This window comes from Saccopteryx leptura, chromosome 2 (genome assembly GCF_036850995.1).
Source record: "Saccopteryx leptura isolate mSacLep1 chromosome 2, mSacLep1_pri_phased_curated, whole genome shotgun sequence".
Lineage (NCBI taxonomy): Eukaryota > Metazoa > Chordata > Mammalia > Chiroptera > Emballonuridae > Saccopteryx > Saccopteryx leptura.
In genome coordinates, this window is record NC_089504.1 from 77673153 (window position 1) to 77692195 (window position 19043).

At 36.2% G+C, this 19043-nt stretch overlaps 1 protein-coding gene across 7 annotated transcripts in view; it reads left to right on the plus strand.

Annotated features, from left to right (window-relative positions):
- CNTLN (centlein) overlaps positions 1-19043 on the plus strand; it is a 360970-nt gene that overhangs the window by 256305 nt on the left and 85622 nt on the right. For 6 of the 7 annotated variants that reach the window (XM_066368220.1, XM_066368223.1, XM_066368224.1 and 3 more), the window contains 3 exons: positions 3269-3461; positions 10677-10770; positions 10868-11091. In XM_066368220.1, the coding sequence (XP_066224317.1) occupies positions 3269-3461; positions 10677-10770; positions 10868-11091 (511 nt within the window). The remainder of the gene's footprint in view (positions 1-3268; positions 3462-10676; positions 10771-10867; positions 11092-19043) is intronic. The other variant, XM_066368221.1, reaches the window with a different exon arrangement.

The following is a 19043-nucleotide window of genomic DNA, read 5'->3' on the forward strand; positions in this document are numbered from 1 at the left end:
ATAATTTCATCATATTAGTGTGTGTGCAGAAGGTCACATATTTTGGGTAATATATCACACACTATTTCTTAAAACATAGAGATTTAAGTTATTTAGCAATGAAACTCAATTTTACACTGTGAGGATTAAGTATTGCATTTCTTGCATGACAGAATATTCTTAGGAATCACTCAGCTGCAAAGAATTCTTCAACAATTAGAAGTCCCACAGTGGAGCCTAAAAACTTCAGTACATTCAGTTTCTTTTAGCTTTTCATAGTCTGAATGAAATACATGAAATTTACTTGGATATTGAGAAAAATAGAACTTGTCCTTTATATATAAATATATCATTTAATTTTTACCTTATTAATATTTATTTCTTATTATTGAATGGTATACAAGAATATTCTGTCAAATGACAAAAATAATACAATTCAGTAATGAGTTTGAAGTCCTTTTTCCAAGGAACAGCAGTCCATAAATTAAGGGAGTACAGAGCCTAACAAGCAGTCTAGCACTCTTCCTAAGGGAATTGTGATGAGTTTTATAGAGCATTTAAAAAGGCAATGAAGAAACAGAGCATAACTGGCTAGGAGGTTGAATATTTCCTAATAAACCTATTCTGTTTTCTAGGGAAAGCTAAGCTAGCTAAAGCTGAGTTGGAAGATTGTGATTGGGGTAGGTTAGGTTTCCTTGACCGTGAGGTATGAGGTGGAAAAATTAATTTCCCTTCTACCCTTTTAAAGTCTTCTGGCTGGACTAATAGTCAAATCAACATGAGACAGATTAATAGGAGAAAATGACTAAATCTAGTAGAAAGGCAGTTTAGATGGAAATAGAAAAACAAATGTTTGGTAAATAACTGTTTGTTGGGCCATCTTTAAAATAGGGTACAGAGAGACTTAGATCAAAGTGGCTTTGCTACGTTCCTCCCTGTGCATCACACACTAGCTCATATTAAACTATAGGTATCTATGACTGTATCTCCCTTACTGGAGGAGGTTCTCTATGTAAATTCTTTCAGGCAGTAAGAGAGAAGTTTAGAGGTTTATCCTGAGTCTTATGTTTCTTGAAAATAACCAGCTTAATCGGCCCTGGCCGGTTGCTCAGTGGTAGAGCGTCAGCCTGGCGTGCAGAAGTCCCGGGTTCGATTTCTGGCCAGGGCACACAGGAGAAGCGCCCATTTGCTTCTCCACCCCTCCCCCTCTCCTTCCTCTCTGTCTCTCTCTTCCCCTCCCGCAGCGAGGCTCCATTGGAGCAAAGATGGCTGGGCGCTGGGGATGGCTCCTTGGCCTCTGCCCCAGGCGCTAGAGTGGCTCTGGTAGCAACAGAGCGTCGCCCCCTGGTGGGCGTGCCGGGTGGATCCTGGTCGGGCGCATGCGGGAGTCTGTCTGTCTCTCCCCGTTTCCAGCTTCAGAAAAAGAAAAAAAATAAAAATAAAAATATAAATAAATAACCAGCTTAAAATAATATACCAAAGGACATATTTTGGGATAACACACTCTGCTTCCCCTCAGAGTTATTTCTCATAAGTGTGGCTGAGTTGGGTTTCAATTTCTGACATGAACAGGGCCACTGAAGCGGCCTGTATTTTGTGGGTCCCAGTATGCAAATTACCTTTTTCAATGTCCATTCTTTAGTACGTGATAATTAAGAATTGTCGTTAATATCTTAAAGAAGAAAAACAATTTCATCAAAGCTCATTTGTTTAATTTGTGGATAACATGACATTGAAAGGGATGGTAACTCTTTTACAAATACCCAAAGATCTCAATAGATTGGGACGATTCAGTTGTACACAAGACTACAGCATTCTTTACTTGGCTATAAAATGCCATTTGCTCAACTATACAATGAGAAAAATGTCAGGGCTTTGCAACAGTGTACATAAAACTATTTTATAAGGCTTTGTTAAATCCTGTGTGAGTTTACAGTACAATATACATGCCAGACAAGCTTACACAATTTTAGTCTGCACTTACCTGGTGTTCTACTAAGTACTTACACTTGGAATATGAAATTGAATTCTGGACATAATACTCCATCAAAATAAGATGGAGCACATTCAAGAATGGTCAGGGTGGGGAAACATCTCAAAATCATACATATTAGAAATATTTGACAAAGTTAGGGATGTTGTGCTTAGAGATGTCTTAAGCATTATATAACTGTGTTTAAATAGTTAAAAGACCATCCGGGTGGAAAAGGGATCAGATTTACTTGTATGTTCTGCTCAACCTCAGCACTTCTAATGTCTCTTCCTTGCTTTATGTTTTCTCTTTAACACATACTATTAACATATTATGTATTTTACTACTACCTGTTTGTTATCTGTCCCTCTCATCCCACTAGGATGAAAGCTACATGAGAACAGGGTGTTTGTCTACTTTATTCACTTACTACTTAATCCCTAATGCCCAGAAAAGTGCCTGGCACCTATTGGATGTTTAACAAATATTTTATTGAATGAAGAACGGCCCTAAGAGATGAAACTGGGATTAATGGGTGAAAGCCGTAGGAATTCAAATTTTGTCCTAGAGTAAGGGAAAGCTTGTTAGAAATGTTAAAGCCTTCTGCCCTGGCTCAGGAAGTAGTGAGTTCTCTAAGGGCGGGTGCCAAGAGGAACCAGGCAAGAGAGGTTAAGTAAAAAGTTTATTAAAGCATCTGCTCACAGATGGGCTGAAACCAGAAAATGGTGTCAGTAGCAAACAAGGGGTAGGGATATTTTTCATAGGTTAGGTGGTCAATGCCAGTCTGGTATTTTGAGTTGAAGTCTGTCATACCCCGGGGTCAGATGTTCTGTTCTCTACAGTTGGCTTATTTCCTCTGATTAGAGTGGCCCAGCTGAAGAGTCCTTGTGCCCCAGAGACAGTGTATGCATCAGCAATAAAGGAACAATGCATCTATGGAAGTTAAAGCACCTGTATGGAAAAATACTGACAAAAGATATTTAACACAACAGGGATGTATAAGTATTGTCCTAATAAGTTCTCCAAACCTGGTAGTATTAAAACTTGTGCTTCCCAAGTTAACACTTAGAAAAAATACTAGAGAAGTGATGCTAGTATGTTATTTGATACTAGGTAATATAATTTCTTTATGAGACTTTATAATTTTATAAAATATATTTAGACTAATTTTCTTTCTTACCATTGAGAACAAGTGCTCAAATTAAACTTAAAGCTTTATGTGTAGTATGAGCTACAATATTATTTGGACTTGGACTTAAAAGAATTTCACTTAACAGCTCTTCTTCTTGGGTTTTATGTTTCCCTTTTGTTTAAAAGCAGTGATTCTGAAACACATACTTCTCAAAATTTGGGAACAGTTATTGTAGAGACATCCCAGAAAATAAATCCTGCACAGGATGGAAGAGACCAGAAAGATCAGAAGACAGAAGGTGATCAAACAGAAGACAGCCAAATGCAAGGAAAAAAAATAGTGCAAATATATTCAAATACAAATGGCAAGACCCCAAAGGTATACCAGCAAATTTTGCTTAATTATAAACTATGTTTTTAATTTTATCTTATACTTTATTACTGATGCCAAAATTTGTTGCCAGTGATTTAATTTGAATCCTTAAAAATTTAACTTTTCTTTGAAATATTCATGACAAATACACATTTCTTAATATCTTTCAACTCCAGTTTGTTACTTTTTTTTTTTAAGATTTTATTTATTTATTATAGAGAAGGAGGGGGAGGAGCAGGAAGCATCAACTCCCATATGTGCCTTGACCAGGCAAGCCCAGGGTTTTGAACTGGCAACCTCAGCATTTCTAGGTTGACGCTTTATCCACTGCTCCACCACAGGTCAGGCCAGTTTGTTACTATTTTTGGTATAGGAAAATGGAAATTGAGGCCCTGGCTGGTTAGCTGAGTGGTAGACTGTTGGTCCAGCATGTGGAAGTCCCAGGTTCGATCCCATCAGGGCACACAGAGAAGCGCCTGTCTGCTTCTCCATCCTTCACCCTTTTTTCTGCCCCCCCCCCACAGCCATGGCTCATTAGAGCATGTTGCCCGGGCACTGAGGATGGCACCATGACAATGGTTCCATAGGGGTCTTGCCCAGTGGATCCCAGTCAGGGTGCATGCAGGAGTCTGTCTCTCTGCCTCCCCACCTCTTACCTAATAATAAAAAAAATTTTTTTAATGTAAACAGTATTCTCCTCAGTATAAATCTTAAGGTATTTATATTGCACTCCACATACAGAAAATTAAAGGTGATAATAAGCTCATTATTGTTTTCAGATATATGAAATGTACCAAGTGGAGAAAATTCTGTTTTTTTTTTATTTTGTTTTGTTTTTTGTATTTTTTTTATCGAAGTGAGAAGCTGGGAGATAGAGAGACAGACTCCTGCATGGGCCCAACCGGGATCCACTCAGCATGCCCACCAGGGGGTGATGCTCTGCCCATCTGGGGTATTGCTCTGTTGCAACTGGAGCCATTTAGCGCCTGAGGCAGAGGCCATGGAGCCATCCTCAGTGCCCTGGCCAGTTTGCTCCAATGAAGCCTTGGCTGCAGGAGGGGAAGAGAGGAACAGAGAGGAAGGAGAGGGGGAAGGGTGGAGAAGCAGATGGGCACTTCTCCTGTGTGCCTTGGCTGGGAATCGAACCTGGGACTTCCACATGCCAGGCTGATGCTCTACTACTGAGCCAATCGGCAAGGGCCGAAAATTCTGTTTTTTACTAATCTTTGTGATCATAACATTATTTAGTTTAATTAAATCTATAAATTTCTAATTTCTCAATGTGTTTTAAATCTTAAAAATATTAATGTTCCAAAAATATTAATATTTCAAAACAACTTACTCAGTTATTCTGGCTATGGATATATCATCTCACCAAAAGGTTTGCCTGTTCAGCATAAATCTGAAAAACAAAGGAAAGATAATTTTGTTGTAAAATATACTTTAGTCAATTAACTTATCGGGTTCTTTTAAAATCAAATCCAAAAGTGTTTATTTTTTTGAGATCTGGCAGAACTTTGGAAGAAAATGTTTAAGGATACCAAAACTGTGTTTTAGTTAGCACCAGAATAAAATTCAGATGAAAAATTGTAAGTTAAATGTCTGCTGATTTATTGATTGGTAAATTTTATAGAAACCTCCTATTTAGCCACATAGTATTTGGATGGGAATTTTGTTTAGTTGCAATCATTTATGTGCAGCACAATGAGTTTGTAAGTAATTGTAACTCATAATTTTATTAATATAATAGAATATGGTATAAACTACTTTGAATAAATTTATGCACATTGTTTGCACTCAGAAAGTAAACATTGACCAAATTGTAGCAATTGTGTTTTGAAAATATAGAATTTCTCACTAATCTCAAAAATAACCATTATTTATTTTAAAATTGATTGATTGATTTTTAGAGAGGAGGGAAAGAAAGTAAAAAATATCTATTTGTTGTTCCACTTATTTATGCATTCATTTGTTGATTATTGTATGTGATGGAACCAGCAACCTTGGTGACACTCTCACTGACTGCTGATCTAGGCCAGTCAGGTAGCTTTATTTTACTTTAGTCACTTCAACTTTAAATGAATCACTAATCTCCTTTTCTTTATAATTGTATCTCTCTTAATATGGTTAATTTTGCTTGTTTTTGAATTTTATACATTCTATACACTGTATCTTCTGTAGTGTCTGGCTTCTTGTGTTTATTATTTTGCGAAATTCACTTTTATTGCTGTATATTGTACTTTGTTGTCTGACTGACTATACCTCAGTTTATCTATTCTGCTGAATTTTAGGTTGCTTCAGTTTGGATTTCTTACAAATAATGTTGGAATGAATATTCTTGTACATGTCTTTTATTGCATAAGTGAGGTCATTTCTGTAATGAAATAGTAGGAATGGAATTATTGTACATAGATTATGTTTCTCTAAGTTTTTAATTGATGATAGTATTTTCCAAGCGTTGTACCAACATTTTGCACCTAGCAACAAACTACAAAAATTTTTACTTCTCCTCATCAACACTTGATATGTTAGTCTTTATCTCAGTCACTTTTTTTTTATATGTTGAGGTATATCATTGCAGGTTCAATTTACATTTTTGTGGTTATTAATAAGATGTTGAATACTTTCTCAGAATTATTAACCATGTGAAATTTTTTAGTAAATTGTCCTTTCAAATCTCTTCCCATTTAAACATGAGTTTTCTGTATTTTTCTTATTTATTTGTAGGAGTACATATATATGCTATATATGAGTCTTCAGTTGGTTATATACATTGTAGATATCTTGCCCTACACCATACTGTGTCTATTTAAGGCTCTTCTTTTCTTTTTTCAAATTGGATCTAATTTAGAAGTTCCAAATCCAGAGTTTTCCAGCTCACTCTCCTCCTCATGTAGTTTGAGGGTAGGTACCCATTATATTCCAGGTACCTTATATTACCAAACTTAATTAATGTAACAATCCACATGAAATAGACACTGGCTTCTTCCTGGTACTGAGGAAGCCAAGATTCAGAGAAAACTAGGACTTGTCTAGTGATACAGCTAAGTAAATGGCAGCACTGAGATTTATTTTATTGTATTTATTTATTTGCATATATTATTAGAGAGATGAGAATCATTGACTTATACTTGCAGGACTTATTAGTTGGTCATTGATTGCTTCTCACACATTCCTTGTCTGGGGGGGTTCCAGTCAAGCCACCAATGTTGGGTTCAAGCCAGTGACCTTGGACTTCAAGCCAGAGACCTTTGGGCTCAAACCAGTGACCATGGGATCATGTTCATGATCCCACACTCAGGCCAGCAACCCCGCGCCCAAGCTGGTGAGCCTGTGCTCAAGCCAGATGAGCCCATGCTCAACCAGGTGACCTTGAGATTTTGAACTTGGATTCTCAAGTGTCCCAGGTCAACGCTCTATCCACTTTGCCACTACCAGTCAGACCATGAGTTTTTTCTTTTTTAAGGTTCTTCATAATGTAGTCTTTTGAAGAACAGAACATCTTAATTCTAATGTCATCAACAATAGAAAGTAAAACAATCTAATTAGAAAATGGACAAACAACATGAACAAACATTTCACCGAGAAGGATACATGAATGACAAATAAGCATATATATATAATATATATGAATAAATATATATATGATGTTCAACATCATTAACAATTAAGCAAATTCAGATTAAGACTTGATGAGGCACATCTCTATTAGAACAGCTAAAATAAAAAGTAGTCACAATAACAAGTGCTGGCAAGGATGTAGTGAAACTATCTCTTACACATTTCTGGTGTGAATGTAAAGTGGTACAACACTCTAAGAAATAGTTGGCAGTTTCTTTAAAAGAAATAAAAAAACATCATATATTTACATTCAAGCCAGCTATCTCATTCTTGATTATCAAACAAAAATGAAAATTTATGTTTATCCCAAAATCCTATACATGAATGATCATGACAGCTTTATTTGTAATAGACAAAGACTCAAACAACTAAAAAAATTTTTATTGGCTGAATTGTTAAACAAACTGATAAATCTATACCATGCAATAGTACACAGCAATAAAAAAGGTACACACTGTTGATACAAACAATGTCCTAGCTTTTGACCTCAGTTTTCTAATTTTGAGTTGGGGCTTAAGCTTTCTTTCCTGTCTTCTGCTGTCTGTGTTGCTATTTAAATAGAATTGCAAGGTCATCAGGGATTTTCAGTTGTTCTGTAGTTTGTTGACCACTTGGTTGGTTACTTGTCTCTTAAGTCATGCTTTCACTTCATTTTTAACCTTAAAATTTCCCTAAATATTTCCATGTTAAAAAGATACTTTAATTGTGCTTGTTTCAAAGATTGAGAATTTTTCTGAATTTCTACTCAGCAATAGTACTGAAAAAGGTAGTCTAGTGCTTTTTTATTTTAGGTCTAGTTATTTTGAAACCAAGTCTTATGGACTAATATTTAAATTTGGTAATTATGTTTTGGATCTTTTTACAGTGCTCAGTAATATCACTTAAATATTAATTGAATCTTAATAAAGCAATGAAAGTTTTTTTTTTAATTTATTTATTAAATTTAATGCAGTGACATTGATAAATCAGGGTACATATGTTGAGAGAAAACATCTCTAGATTCTTTTGACATTTGATTGTGCTGTATACCCCTCCCCCAAAGTTAAATTGTCTTCTGTCACCTTCTATCTGGTTTTCTTTGTGCCCCTCCCCTCCCCCAACCCCTCTCTCCTTCTTCACCCCATCCCCCCTCCCCCCACCCCCCACCCCTATTGCCATCACATTCTTGTTCATGTCTCTGAGTCTCATTTTTATGTCCCTTCTATGTATGGATTCATGTAGTTCTTAGTTTTTTTTTCTGATTTACTTATTTCACTCCGTATAATGTTATCAAGGTCCATCCATGTTATTGTAAAGGATCCGATGTCATCATTTCTTATGGCTGAGTAGTACTCCATAGTATATATGTACCAAAGCTTTTTAATCCACTCGTCCTTTGACGGACACTTGGGTTGTTTCCAGACCTTCACTATTGTGAACAATGCTGTCACAAACATGGGGGTGCATTTCTCCTTTTCGAGCCGTTCTGTGGTGTCCTTGGGGTATATTCCTAAAAGTGGGATAGCTGGGTCAAAAGGCAGTTCGATTTTCAATTTTTTGAGGAATCTCCATACTGTTTTCCACAGAGGCTGCACCAGTCTGCATTCCCACCAGCAGTGCAGGAGGGTTCCCTTTTCTCCACATCCTCGCCAGCACTTATTCTGTGTTGTTTTGTTGATGAGCGCCATTCTGACTGGTGTGAGGTGATATCTCATTGTGGTTTTAATTTGCATTTCTCTAATGATTAGTGATGTTGAGCATTTTTTCATATGCCTGTTGGCCATCTGTATATCCTCTTTGGAGAAGTGTCTATTCATCTCTTTTGCCCATTTTTGGATTGGATTGTTTGTCTTCCTGGTGTTGAGATTTACGAGTTCTTTATAAATTTTGGTTATTAACCCCTTATCAGACGTATTGTCAAATATGTTCTCCCATTGTGTAGTTTGTCTTTTTATTCTGTTCTTGTTGTCTTTAGCTGTACAAAAGCTTTTTAGTTTGATATAGTCCCATTTGTTTATCCTGTCTTTTATTTCACTTCCCCATGGAGATAAATCATCAAATATATTGCTCCGAGAGATGTCGGAGAGCTTACTGCCTATGTTTTCTTCTAAGATGCTTATGGTTTCACGGCCTACATTTAAGTCTTTTATCCATTTTTAGTTTATTTTTGTGAGTAGTGTAAGCTGGTGATCTAGTTTCATTTTTTTGCAGGTAGCTGTCCAATTTTCCCAACACCATTTGTTAAAGAGGCTGTCTTTACTCCATTGTATTTCCTTGTCTCCTTTGTCAAATATCAGTTGTCCATAGAACTGTGGGTTTATTTCTGGGTTCTCTGTTCTGTTCCATTGATCTATATGCCTGTTCTTATGCCAATACCAGGCTGTTTTGAGTACAATGGCCTTGTAGTATAACTTGATATCAGGAAGTGTGATACCTCCCACTTTATTCTTCTTTTTTAAGATTGCTGAGGCTATTCGTGTTCTCTTTTGGTTCCATATAAATTTTTGGAATATGTGTTCTATATCTTTGAAGTATGTCATTGGTATTTTAATTGGTATTACATTGAATTTATAGATTGCTTTGGGTAATATAGACATTTTAATGATGTTTATTCTTCCTAACCATGAGCACGGTATATAAAGCAATGAAAGTTTTAAAAAATATATCTTATCTACTGGTTCTGAAGACAAGTTCAAATGAAACATTTCAAAAACAATTTTGAGAAATGAAACAAAGTTAGTTTAAAAGAAAGTAATTACTTCAAAGGAAAGCCTTGTCTTAAATAAGGGTTTCTGGTGTTTGTGTTAACAAATTAGTTTTCTTATTTTAGGGCCATACCTTATTATAATATAATATACTTTATGTATTAATTAAACTAAAATATAGGATTTATTGACAAACTAACATCGGGTCAAATTTGCTTTTTCTTTCCATTGTTACTATTATTTATTTGTTTCTGAATTAAGATCTTTGAAAAAAAATTTTAAAGAAATAGTTTTTTAGATTAATTATTGTTTCTCTTTTCTAGCCAATAAAGTAATAAAACTATATTTTATTATTAGGATTTATAATATCTTGGAACATATTTCTATTTAAACTTTTGCTTTGGGAAAATTTTTTTTAATTGGTGCAATGTTTTGAAACAAAAGTCAACATAGCTTTACTTTATTTGGAGTGCCATGGGGAAAACATGCAGCTCCAAGAAACTAACTTTATTATCATTAATATCATTTTAGTTTCATTTGTCAGGAAGGATTTATCCGTGTATATGTAACAGAACAGTATTTGAGGAAAGGACCTAGATTTCCAGAGAACAAGTTATTAAATATTTTATTTTTGTTATTTTTACTGTATTTACTCCTAGGTTTTTAAATGGTCCAATTACTACTATTTTGAAGTTGTGTTTGTACTTGTATCTTCTGCTGCCCTCTAGGTTAACTTTATTGTATACATATGTTCATTTATGAGTTCTTAGTATCAATTATAGAATTTTATTGTCTAGACTGTTTTTTAACTGCATAAATAAATATATTTTTAAGTAAAGAAATATTATTTATCATGTTGGTTCACTTGACATTGTTATTGAATAAGAATCTAATTTTTATAAATCTTCCAATTTAGGACTATTTTCATTACAAGAATGCTAAAAAGCCAACCTTTCAAAAGAAGAATGGACATATTCAAAAGAGTTCACATGCAACAGTTCCTATGAGAGGTAAGAATACATATAAATTAACAGTGTCTTTGTAATTTAATGTGATTTTTAAAATATTATGAACAACAGACTTCTTATATATCACATATTTTCTCAGTTAACAGAGAAAAGTGGAAAAATATAATTGCCCAGAAAACAAGTAGCAATATTACTTTATTACAAGAAAAGATTATATCCTTGCAACAACAAAACGGTGTACTTCAGAATGCTAAAAAAACAGCAGAACTATCTGTAAAGGAGCATAAAGAAGCCAATGAAAAGCTCCTTCATCAGCAGCAAGTATCTGAACAGCGATTTCAGACAAGCAGGCAGACAATAAAGGTAAAAGGAAGGGTATAAATATATTATAATAGACAATCTTATAAAAGTAGATATTCTGTTTTACATGTGTTGTTTGGCTCATATTTGTGTTGGACATATCTGTGAGTTTAAAAAAAATTTCAGGCACTACTCAAGCTGGCGACCTCAGGGTCTCAAACCTGGGTCCTCCGCATCCCAGTCCAACGCTCTATCCACCGCGCCACTGCCTGATCAGGCTGCTATAACTATTTTTAGACATATTATACCTTACTGTTGGTTATCATACTTTAATCTTAAAGCAAATGAAAAAGATAAGATTGTTTCTTAAGTGTCTGTTCCTAAAGGTATCTGTTTGTATAAGGAATGAATTTTGGAAATTTGTTGTTTTACACTGAAGAATTCTTTCAAACATTTTAGGAAGTAATTTTTAAATCACGATTTTTAAAAGAAATTTACATAAAGTAGACTTAAATTCTCTACTTCTAATATCTACTCTTTGTGTCAAGCAATAGTCAGAAATGTTTTAATTATAAAGGACTTAATGTTATACTTATAAGAAGTGTTTGGTTTTATTCCAAAATATACCCAAACCTGATCCATGTTCCACATATATATAGTACAGTTGGTTAATAAAGACATTCAACTCATCCATATCTTTGCAGAATTTCTACCTAACTCCTATCAATTACTGAGAGTGAAGTATTGAAATCACCCACTATTATTATTTTTTGTAATAACTTTAGTGAGAAGTAATTCATGTACCATACTTATTTAATTCAGTAGTTATTACAATATTGAAAAATTTGTGCAACCATCACCAAAATAAATTTTAGAAAAAGTGAAAAGGAGAGCAGAAGGTAAAACACAATTGTGGTGGGCTTTGGAGAGGAGAGGAGACAACCCTGGAGTGACTGTTTTTTTCTCTCTCTGCTGGACTGCGGGGAGGAAGGTAGTTTGGACACTCTGGATTTTGTCTGAGGGGTACGAAGAAGGAAACTCAGAGTGACTGGGTCTCCTTCTGCCAGGAGGAGCAGTGAGATAGAAGAGCAGAAGGTGAAATAAACCAAAGCAGCCAGAGTGCAGGGTCATAGCCAGTGTTCCCGTGGTCTGCCTACAGTCTGCACTCGGCAGAGACAGAAAGCTAAATTGCGGCCCCCAGCCTCCCAGATCCCACCCCCCTCATCTTGCAGTACAAAGAGAGGCAGAGACAAAACTCAGAGCTAGCTCTCCAGAGCCACTCTTCCCTGAAGAGCAGAGGTGCTCCACATATGGTCCCTGGGTCTGTTGAGATGTGGGAAGGAGCACTCAGAAGCCTGAGATTGCTATTCTTAGAGCTGTAAACCCCTCACAGTATGCCCCAACCAGCAACTTGACAATGGACCTGCTCACATCATAGTGCCAGCAACATCTCAATGGACAGCCCAGGAACTTCACAGAGCTAAAAGTTGAAATACAGTGACACCTACTGGAAGAAGTTTCTCAAAACTGAAATTTATTTTTCCTTTTATTTCCCCCTTTTTTCCTTCTTACTCATTTTTTCCTTTGGTTCTGATTTCATTTTTAAAATTTATTATATTTTTATTCTTATTTTTTGTGGGTGTTATGCATTTGATTTTCTTCTTTGCTTTTGAACTTTTTTCTGTGGTTTTTCTTCTTTACATATCATAACTTAATTTTTTTGTTTTTATTGTATTTTTTAAATTTTAAAATATTTTTAGTTGTTTTTTTCTTAGGGTTCTTAACAATACCACTCTGAAATGCAGTCAAGGAAAATGAAATTGAATACCATGGCTACACAAAAAAGAGATGTATTTTAGAAAGAAAATGAAAAATCTCCAGAAAAATATGTCAGTCACATGGAAGCCTTGGAGTTAGATGATAGGGAACTCAAAATTGAAGTTCTGAAAATACTCAACGAGATACGAGAATACACCAATATGCAACTTAACTCAGAAAACAAATTAATAAATAAAATGAATACCTCACCAAGGAAATTGAAACTTTAAAAACAGAGATAAAGAACTCAATACGTGAATTGAAGACTGAGGTAGCAAGTTTAGCAAATAGAACAAGTCAGAGAGAGGAAAGAATCAGTGACATTGAAGACAGGCAACTAGCGATGCTAGAGAGAAGAGAAGAGAGACTCACAATTAAAAAAACTGAGAGAGCTCTACAAGCGTTGTCTGACTCTATCAGAAAGAGCAATATAAAAATAATGGGTATATCAAAAGAAGAAGAGAGGGAGAAAGGAATGGAGAGCCTATTCAAACAAATAATTGATGAGCATTTCTCAAATCTATGTAAAGTGTTAGAGCCTCAAATCCAAGAAGCAAACTGAATGCCAAGTTACTGAACCCAAACAGACCTACTCCAAGGTACATCATAATAAACTTGTCAAAAATCAATGACAAAGAAAGAATCTTCAAAACAGGAAGGGAAAAGAAGACCATAACATGTAAAGGAAAGCCCATTAAGTTACCATCAGATTTCTCAGCAGAAACTCTACAAGCCAGAAGAGAGTGGACCCAAACATTCAAAGTACTAAAAGAGAGGAATTACCAGCCAAGAATGCTATATCCATAAAAGTTATCCTTCAAATATGAAGGAGAAATAAAAACTTTCACAGACATACAGAAGCTGAGGGAATTTATCACCAGAAAACCCCCACTGCAGGAAATAATCAAGGGAATTATTTGACCAGACAAAAAACAAAACAAATCAATACTACAAGTAAAAGCTCCAATAAGGTCACAATAAAGACAAGGATAATCTGTAACAACAATAATATAAAAGGGGAGAGGATAAAGATCAGAAGTAGCAAAGGAGCATGGAGTGCAGAAGCACTCATATGACAAAGGACTGTTGTACATATGAACAGGTTTTTTTTTTAACCTATGGTAATCATGAAAAAGCCACTACTGAAACACACAGCATAAAAAAAGAGGAAACAAGGGAAAGAAGTATGGAATACCACCAAGCAAAACCAACTGACTGAAACACAAAAGAGAAGAACCAAACAAGACACAGAGCTACCAGAAAACAAAACATAAAATGGCTATAGGAAATCCTCAATATCAATAATTACCCGAAATGTAAATGGATTGAATGCACCAATAAAGAGTCACAGAGTAGCAGATTGGATCAAAATGTAAAACCCAACCATTTGCTCCTTTCAAGAGAGACATCTAAGCTGCAAGGACAAAAATAGATTCAAAATGAAAGGTTAGAAAAGATTCTCCAAGCAAATAATATATAAAGTAAAGCAGATATAGCCATACTCATATCTGACAATGCTGACTTTAAGACAAAAAAGTAACCAGAGACAAAGATAGACATTTCATATTAATAAAGGGGACATTGTATCATGAAGACATAACACTTCTTAATATATATGCACCAAACCAGGGAGCACCAACATACATAAGACATCTACTAATTGATCTAAAATAGAAACAGACAAAAACAAGATCATACTTGGAGATTTGAACACACCATTGATGCCTTTAGATAGATCATCCAAACAGAAAATCCATAAAGAAATAATGACCTTAAATGACACTCTGGACCAATTGACATAATAGATATTTATAGGACATTTCATCACAAAACATTAGATTATACATTCTTCTGCATGTGCATGGAACATTCTGAAGGATAGATGATACATTGAGCCACAAAACTAACATCAACAAATTCAGTAACATTGAAATTATACCAAGTATATTTTCTGATTATAGGCTTTGAAATTAGAATTCAACTGTAAAAATGAAGGAAAGAAACCCACAAAAATGTGGAAATTAAATAAAATTCTTCTAAAAATTTCCTGGGTCAAAAAAGAATTAGAAGGAGAGATCAAAAGATTACACACACACACACACACACACACACACACACACACACACAAACAAGTAAAAATGACAACACATCAAAATTTCTGGGATACACCTGACTAGGCAGTGGCGCAGTGGATAGAGCGTCGGACTGGGATGCGGAGGACCCAGGTTCGAGACCCCAAGGTCGCCAGCTTGAGTGCAGGTTTATCTGGTTTGAGCAAAAAAAGCTCACCAGCTTGGACCCAAGGTCACTGGCTCAAGCAAGGGGTTACTTGGTCTGCTGAAGGCCCACGATCAAGGCACATATGAGAAAGCAATCAATGAACAACTAAGGTGTCGCAATGAAAAACTAATGATTGATGCTTCTCATCTCTCTCCGTTCCTGTCTGTCTGTCCCTATCTATCTCTTTCTCTGACTCTCTCTCTGTCTCTGTAAAAAAAAAAAAAATTCTGGGATACAGCAGAAGCAATAATAACGGGAAGTTTATATCATTACACCCTTATATCAAGAAACGAGAGATCCCAAGTAAACCTAACATCACACCTTAAGGAATTAGAAACAACAAAAGCAACACAGAGTCAGCAGAACAAAGGAAATAGTAAAAATTAGAGCAGAAATAAATGAAATGGAGAACAAAAAAGCCATAGAAAAAATTAATATGACAATGAGCTGGTTCTTTGAGAAGATCAACAAAATCAACAAACCACTGGCTAGAGTCACTATGGAAAAAAGAGGGAAGACTCGTAAACAAAATCCAAAATTAAAGAGGAGAAATTACCACAGACATCATAGATATACAAAGGATCATAGTAGAATATTATGAAAGATTATAGACCACCAAATTCAACAACCTAGAGGAAATGGATAAATTTCTAGAATTATATAACCTTCCTAGACTGAGCCATGAAGAAGTGGAAACCTTAAATAAACAAATAAGCAGGTTGGAAATGGAAACAACTATCCTAAACCTCCCCCAAAACAGAAATCCAGGACCAGATGGTTACATTAGTGAATTCTACCAAACATTCAAAGAACATTCAAAGAAAAAGGAGAGACAAAATCTATCCTTCTCAAAGTTTTCCGAAAAATAGAAGAAGCAATACTCCCCAACACATTTTATGAGGCCAACATAACCCTCATACCAAAACCTGGCATGGACAACACAAAAGAAAAGTACAGACCAATATCTCTAATGAATACAAATGCAAAAATCGTAAACAAAATACTAGCAAATTGAATACAACACATTAAAAAAATAATACATCACAATGAAGTGGGAATCATTTCAGAAGCACAAGGATGGTTCAACATACAGAAATCGATAACGTAATACACCACATTTACAAAACAGAGAGCAAAAACAATATGATTCTATCAATAGATGTAGAAAAGGCATTCGATAAGATACAATATCCATTTATGTTTAAAACATTTAATAAAATCGGAATAGAAGGAAAATACCTGAACATAATAAAGGCCATATATGACAAACCATCAGCTAATATCATACTAAATTGTGAAAAAATGAAGGTTCTTCCTCTAAAATCAGGAATGAAACAGGTTGCCTGCTCTCTCTACTCTTATTCAACATAGTTTTGGAAGTTTTAGCCAGAGCAATTAGGCAAAAGAGAAATAAAAGACATTCATACCAGGAAAGAAGAAAAAATCATCATTTTTTGCAGATGATTTGATCCTGTATATAGAAAACCCCAAAGATTCCACCAAAAAAAACTATTAGAAACAAAATTAATACTGTAAAGTCACAGGATAAAAAATCAATATAACCCTGGCCGGTTGGCTCAGTGGTAGAGCGTCGGCCTGGCGTGCAGAAGTCCTGGGTTCGATTCCTGGCCAGGGCACACAGGAGAAGCGCCCATCTGCTTCTCCACCCCTCCCCCTCTCCTTCCTCTCTGTCTCTCTCTTCCCCTCCCGCAGCGAGGCTCCATTGGAGCAAAGATGGCCCGGGCACTGGGGATGGCCTCTGCCCCAGGCGCTAGAGTGGCTCTGGTCGCAACAGAGCGACGCCCCGGAGGGGCAGAGCATTGACCCCTGGTGGGCAGAGCGTCACCCCCTGGTGGGCGTGCCGGTTGGATCCCAGTTGGGCGCATGCGGGAGTCTGTCTGACTGTCTCTCTCCGTTTCCAGCTTCAGAAAAATACAAAAAAAAAAAAAAAATCAATATAAAAAAGTCTACTGCTTTTCTATATGCCTATAATGAAACTTTAGAAAATGAACTAAAAAACAATTTCTTTACAATTACAACAACAACAAAATACTAATGTACCTAGGAATAAACTTGAAGGATGTGAAGGACTTACATACTGAAAACTACAAAACATAATTGAGAGAAATTGAAAACGACACAATGAAATGGAAAAATATTCCATGCTCATGGATTGGAAGAATCAGCATAGTTAACATGGCCATATTACCCAAAGCAATATACAAATTTAATGCAATCCCCATCAAACGGCCAATGTTGTTCTTTAAAGAAATAGAACAAAAAATTACCAGGTTTGTATGGAACCATAAAAATACCCGAATAGCCAAAGCAATCCTAAGGAGAAGGAATGAAGCCAGAGGTATCACAGTACCTGACATCAAATTATATTATAGAACCATGATAATCAAAACAACATGGTATTTGCAGAAAAATATACATACAAACCAATGATGCAGAATTGAGAACCCAGAAATAAAACCACATAGATATGGACAAATCATCTTCAACAAAGGAGCCAAAAACACAACAATGAAGAAAACCTCTTCAATAAATGGTTGTGGGAAAATTAGAAAGCCAAATGCAAAAGAATGAAACTTGACTACAGTTTGTCCTCCTGCACAAAAATTAATACAAAATGGATCAAAGATATAGATATAAGACCTGAAACTATAAATTACATAGAGGAAAATAGGTACTAAGCTCATGGACCTTGCTCATAGAGAACAATTTACAAATTTGGCCCCAAAGGCAAGGGAAGTAAAGGCAAAAATAAATGAACAGGAATATATAAACTAAAAAGCTTATGCACAGCAAAAACAAACAAACAAAAAAAACCTGACAACAAAACAAATAGTCAACTAAATGGGAGATGATATTTGCAAACAACCGCTCTGATGAGGGTTTAATATAAAAAATATATATAGAATTCACAAAGCTCAGCAACGAACAAGCAAACAATCAAATTAAAAAATGAGGAGAGGACCTGAACAGACACTTTTCCCAAGAAGACATACAGCCCTGGCCGATTTGCTCAGTGGTAGAGCGTCAGCCCCGCGTGTGGATGTCCTAGGTTTGATTCCCAGCCAGGGCACACAGGAGAAGCCTCCATCTGCTTCCCACCCTTCCCCTTCTCCTTTATTTCTCTTTTCCCACTCCCGCAGCCAAGGCTCCATTGGAGCAAAGTTGGCCCGGGCGCTGAGGATGGCTTCATGACTTCTGCCTCAAGTGCTAGAATGGCTCCGGTTGCGAAGGAGCAATACCCCAAATGGGCAGAACATCGCCCCCTGGTGAGCATGCCAGGTGGATCCCAATAGGGAGCATGTGGGACAGGGGTCCCCAAACTTTTTACACAGGGGGCCAGTTCACTGTCCTTCGGACCGTTGGAGGGCCGGACTATAAAAAGAACTATGAACAAATCCCTATGCACACTGCACATATCTTATTTTAAAGTAAAAAAACAAAACGGGAACAAATACAATATTTAAAATAAAGAACAAGTAAATTTAAATCATCAACAAACTGACCAGTATTTCAGTGGGAATGATGGGCCTGCTTTTGGCTAATGAGATGGTCAATGTCTGGTTCCATATTTGTCACTGCTAGCCGTAACAAGTGATATGACGTGCTTCTGGAGCCATGATGCGTGCATCCCATGTCACCAGAAGTAGTACTGTACCTGAACGATGCCACACTTTGAGGCGCTGCCACATACAGTACTCCAGGATCCTGTGCTCCTCTCACTGACCACCAATGGAAGAGGTGCCCCTTCTGGAAGTGTGGCAGGGGGCTGGATAAATGGCCTCAGGGGGCCGCATGTGGCTTGTGGGCCGTAGTTTGGGTACCTCTGATGTGGGAGTCTGTTTCTTTGCTTCCCCGCTTCTCACTTCAGAAAAAAAAAAGAAGACATACAAATGGCC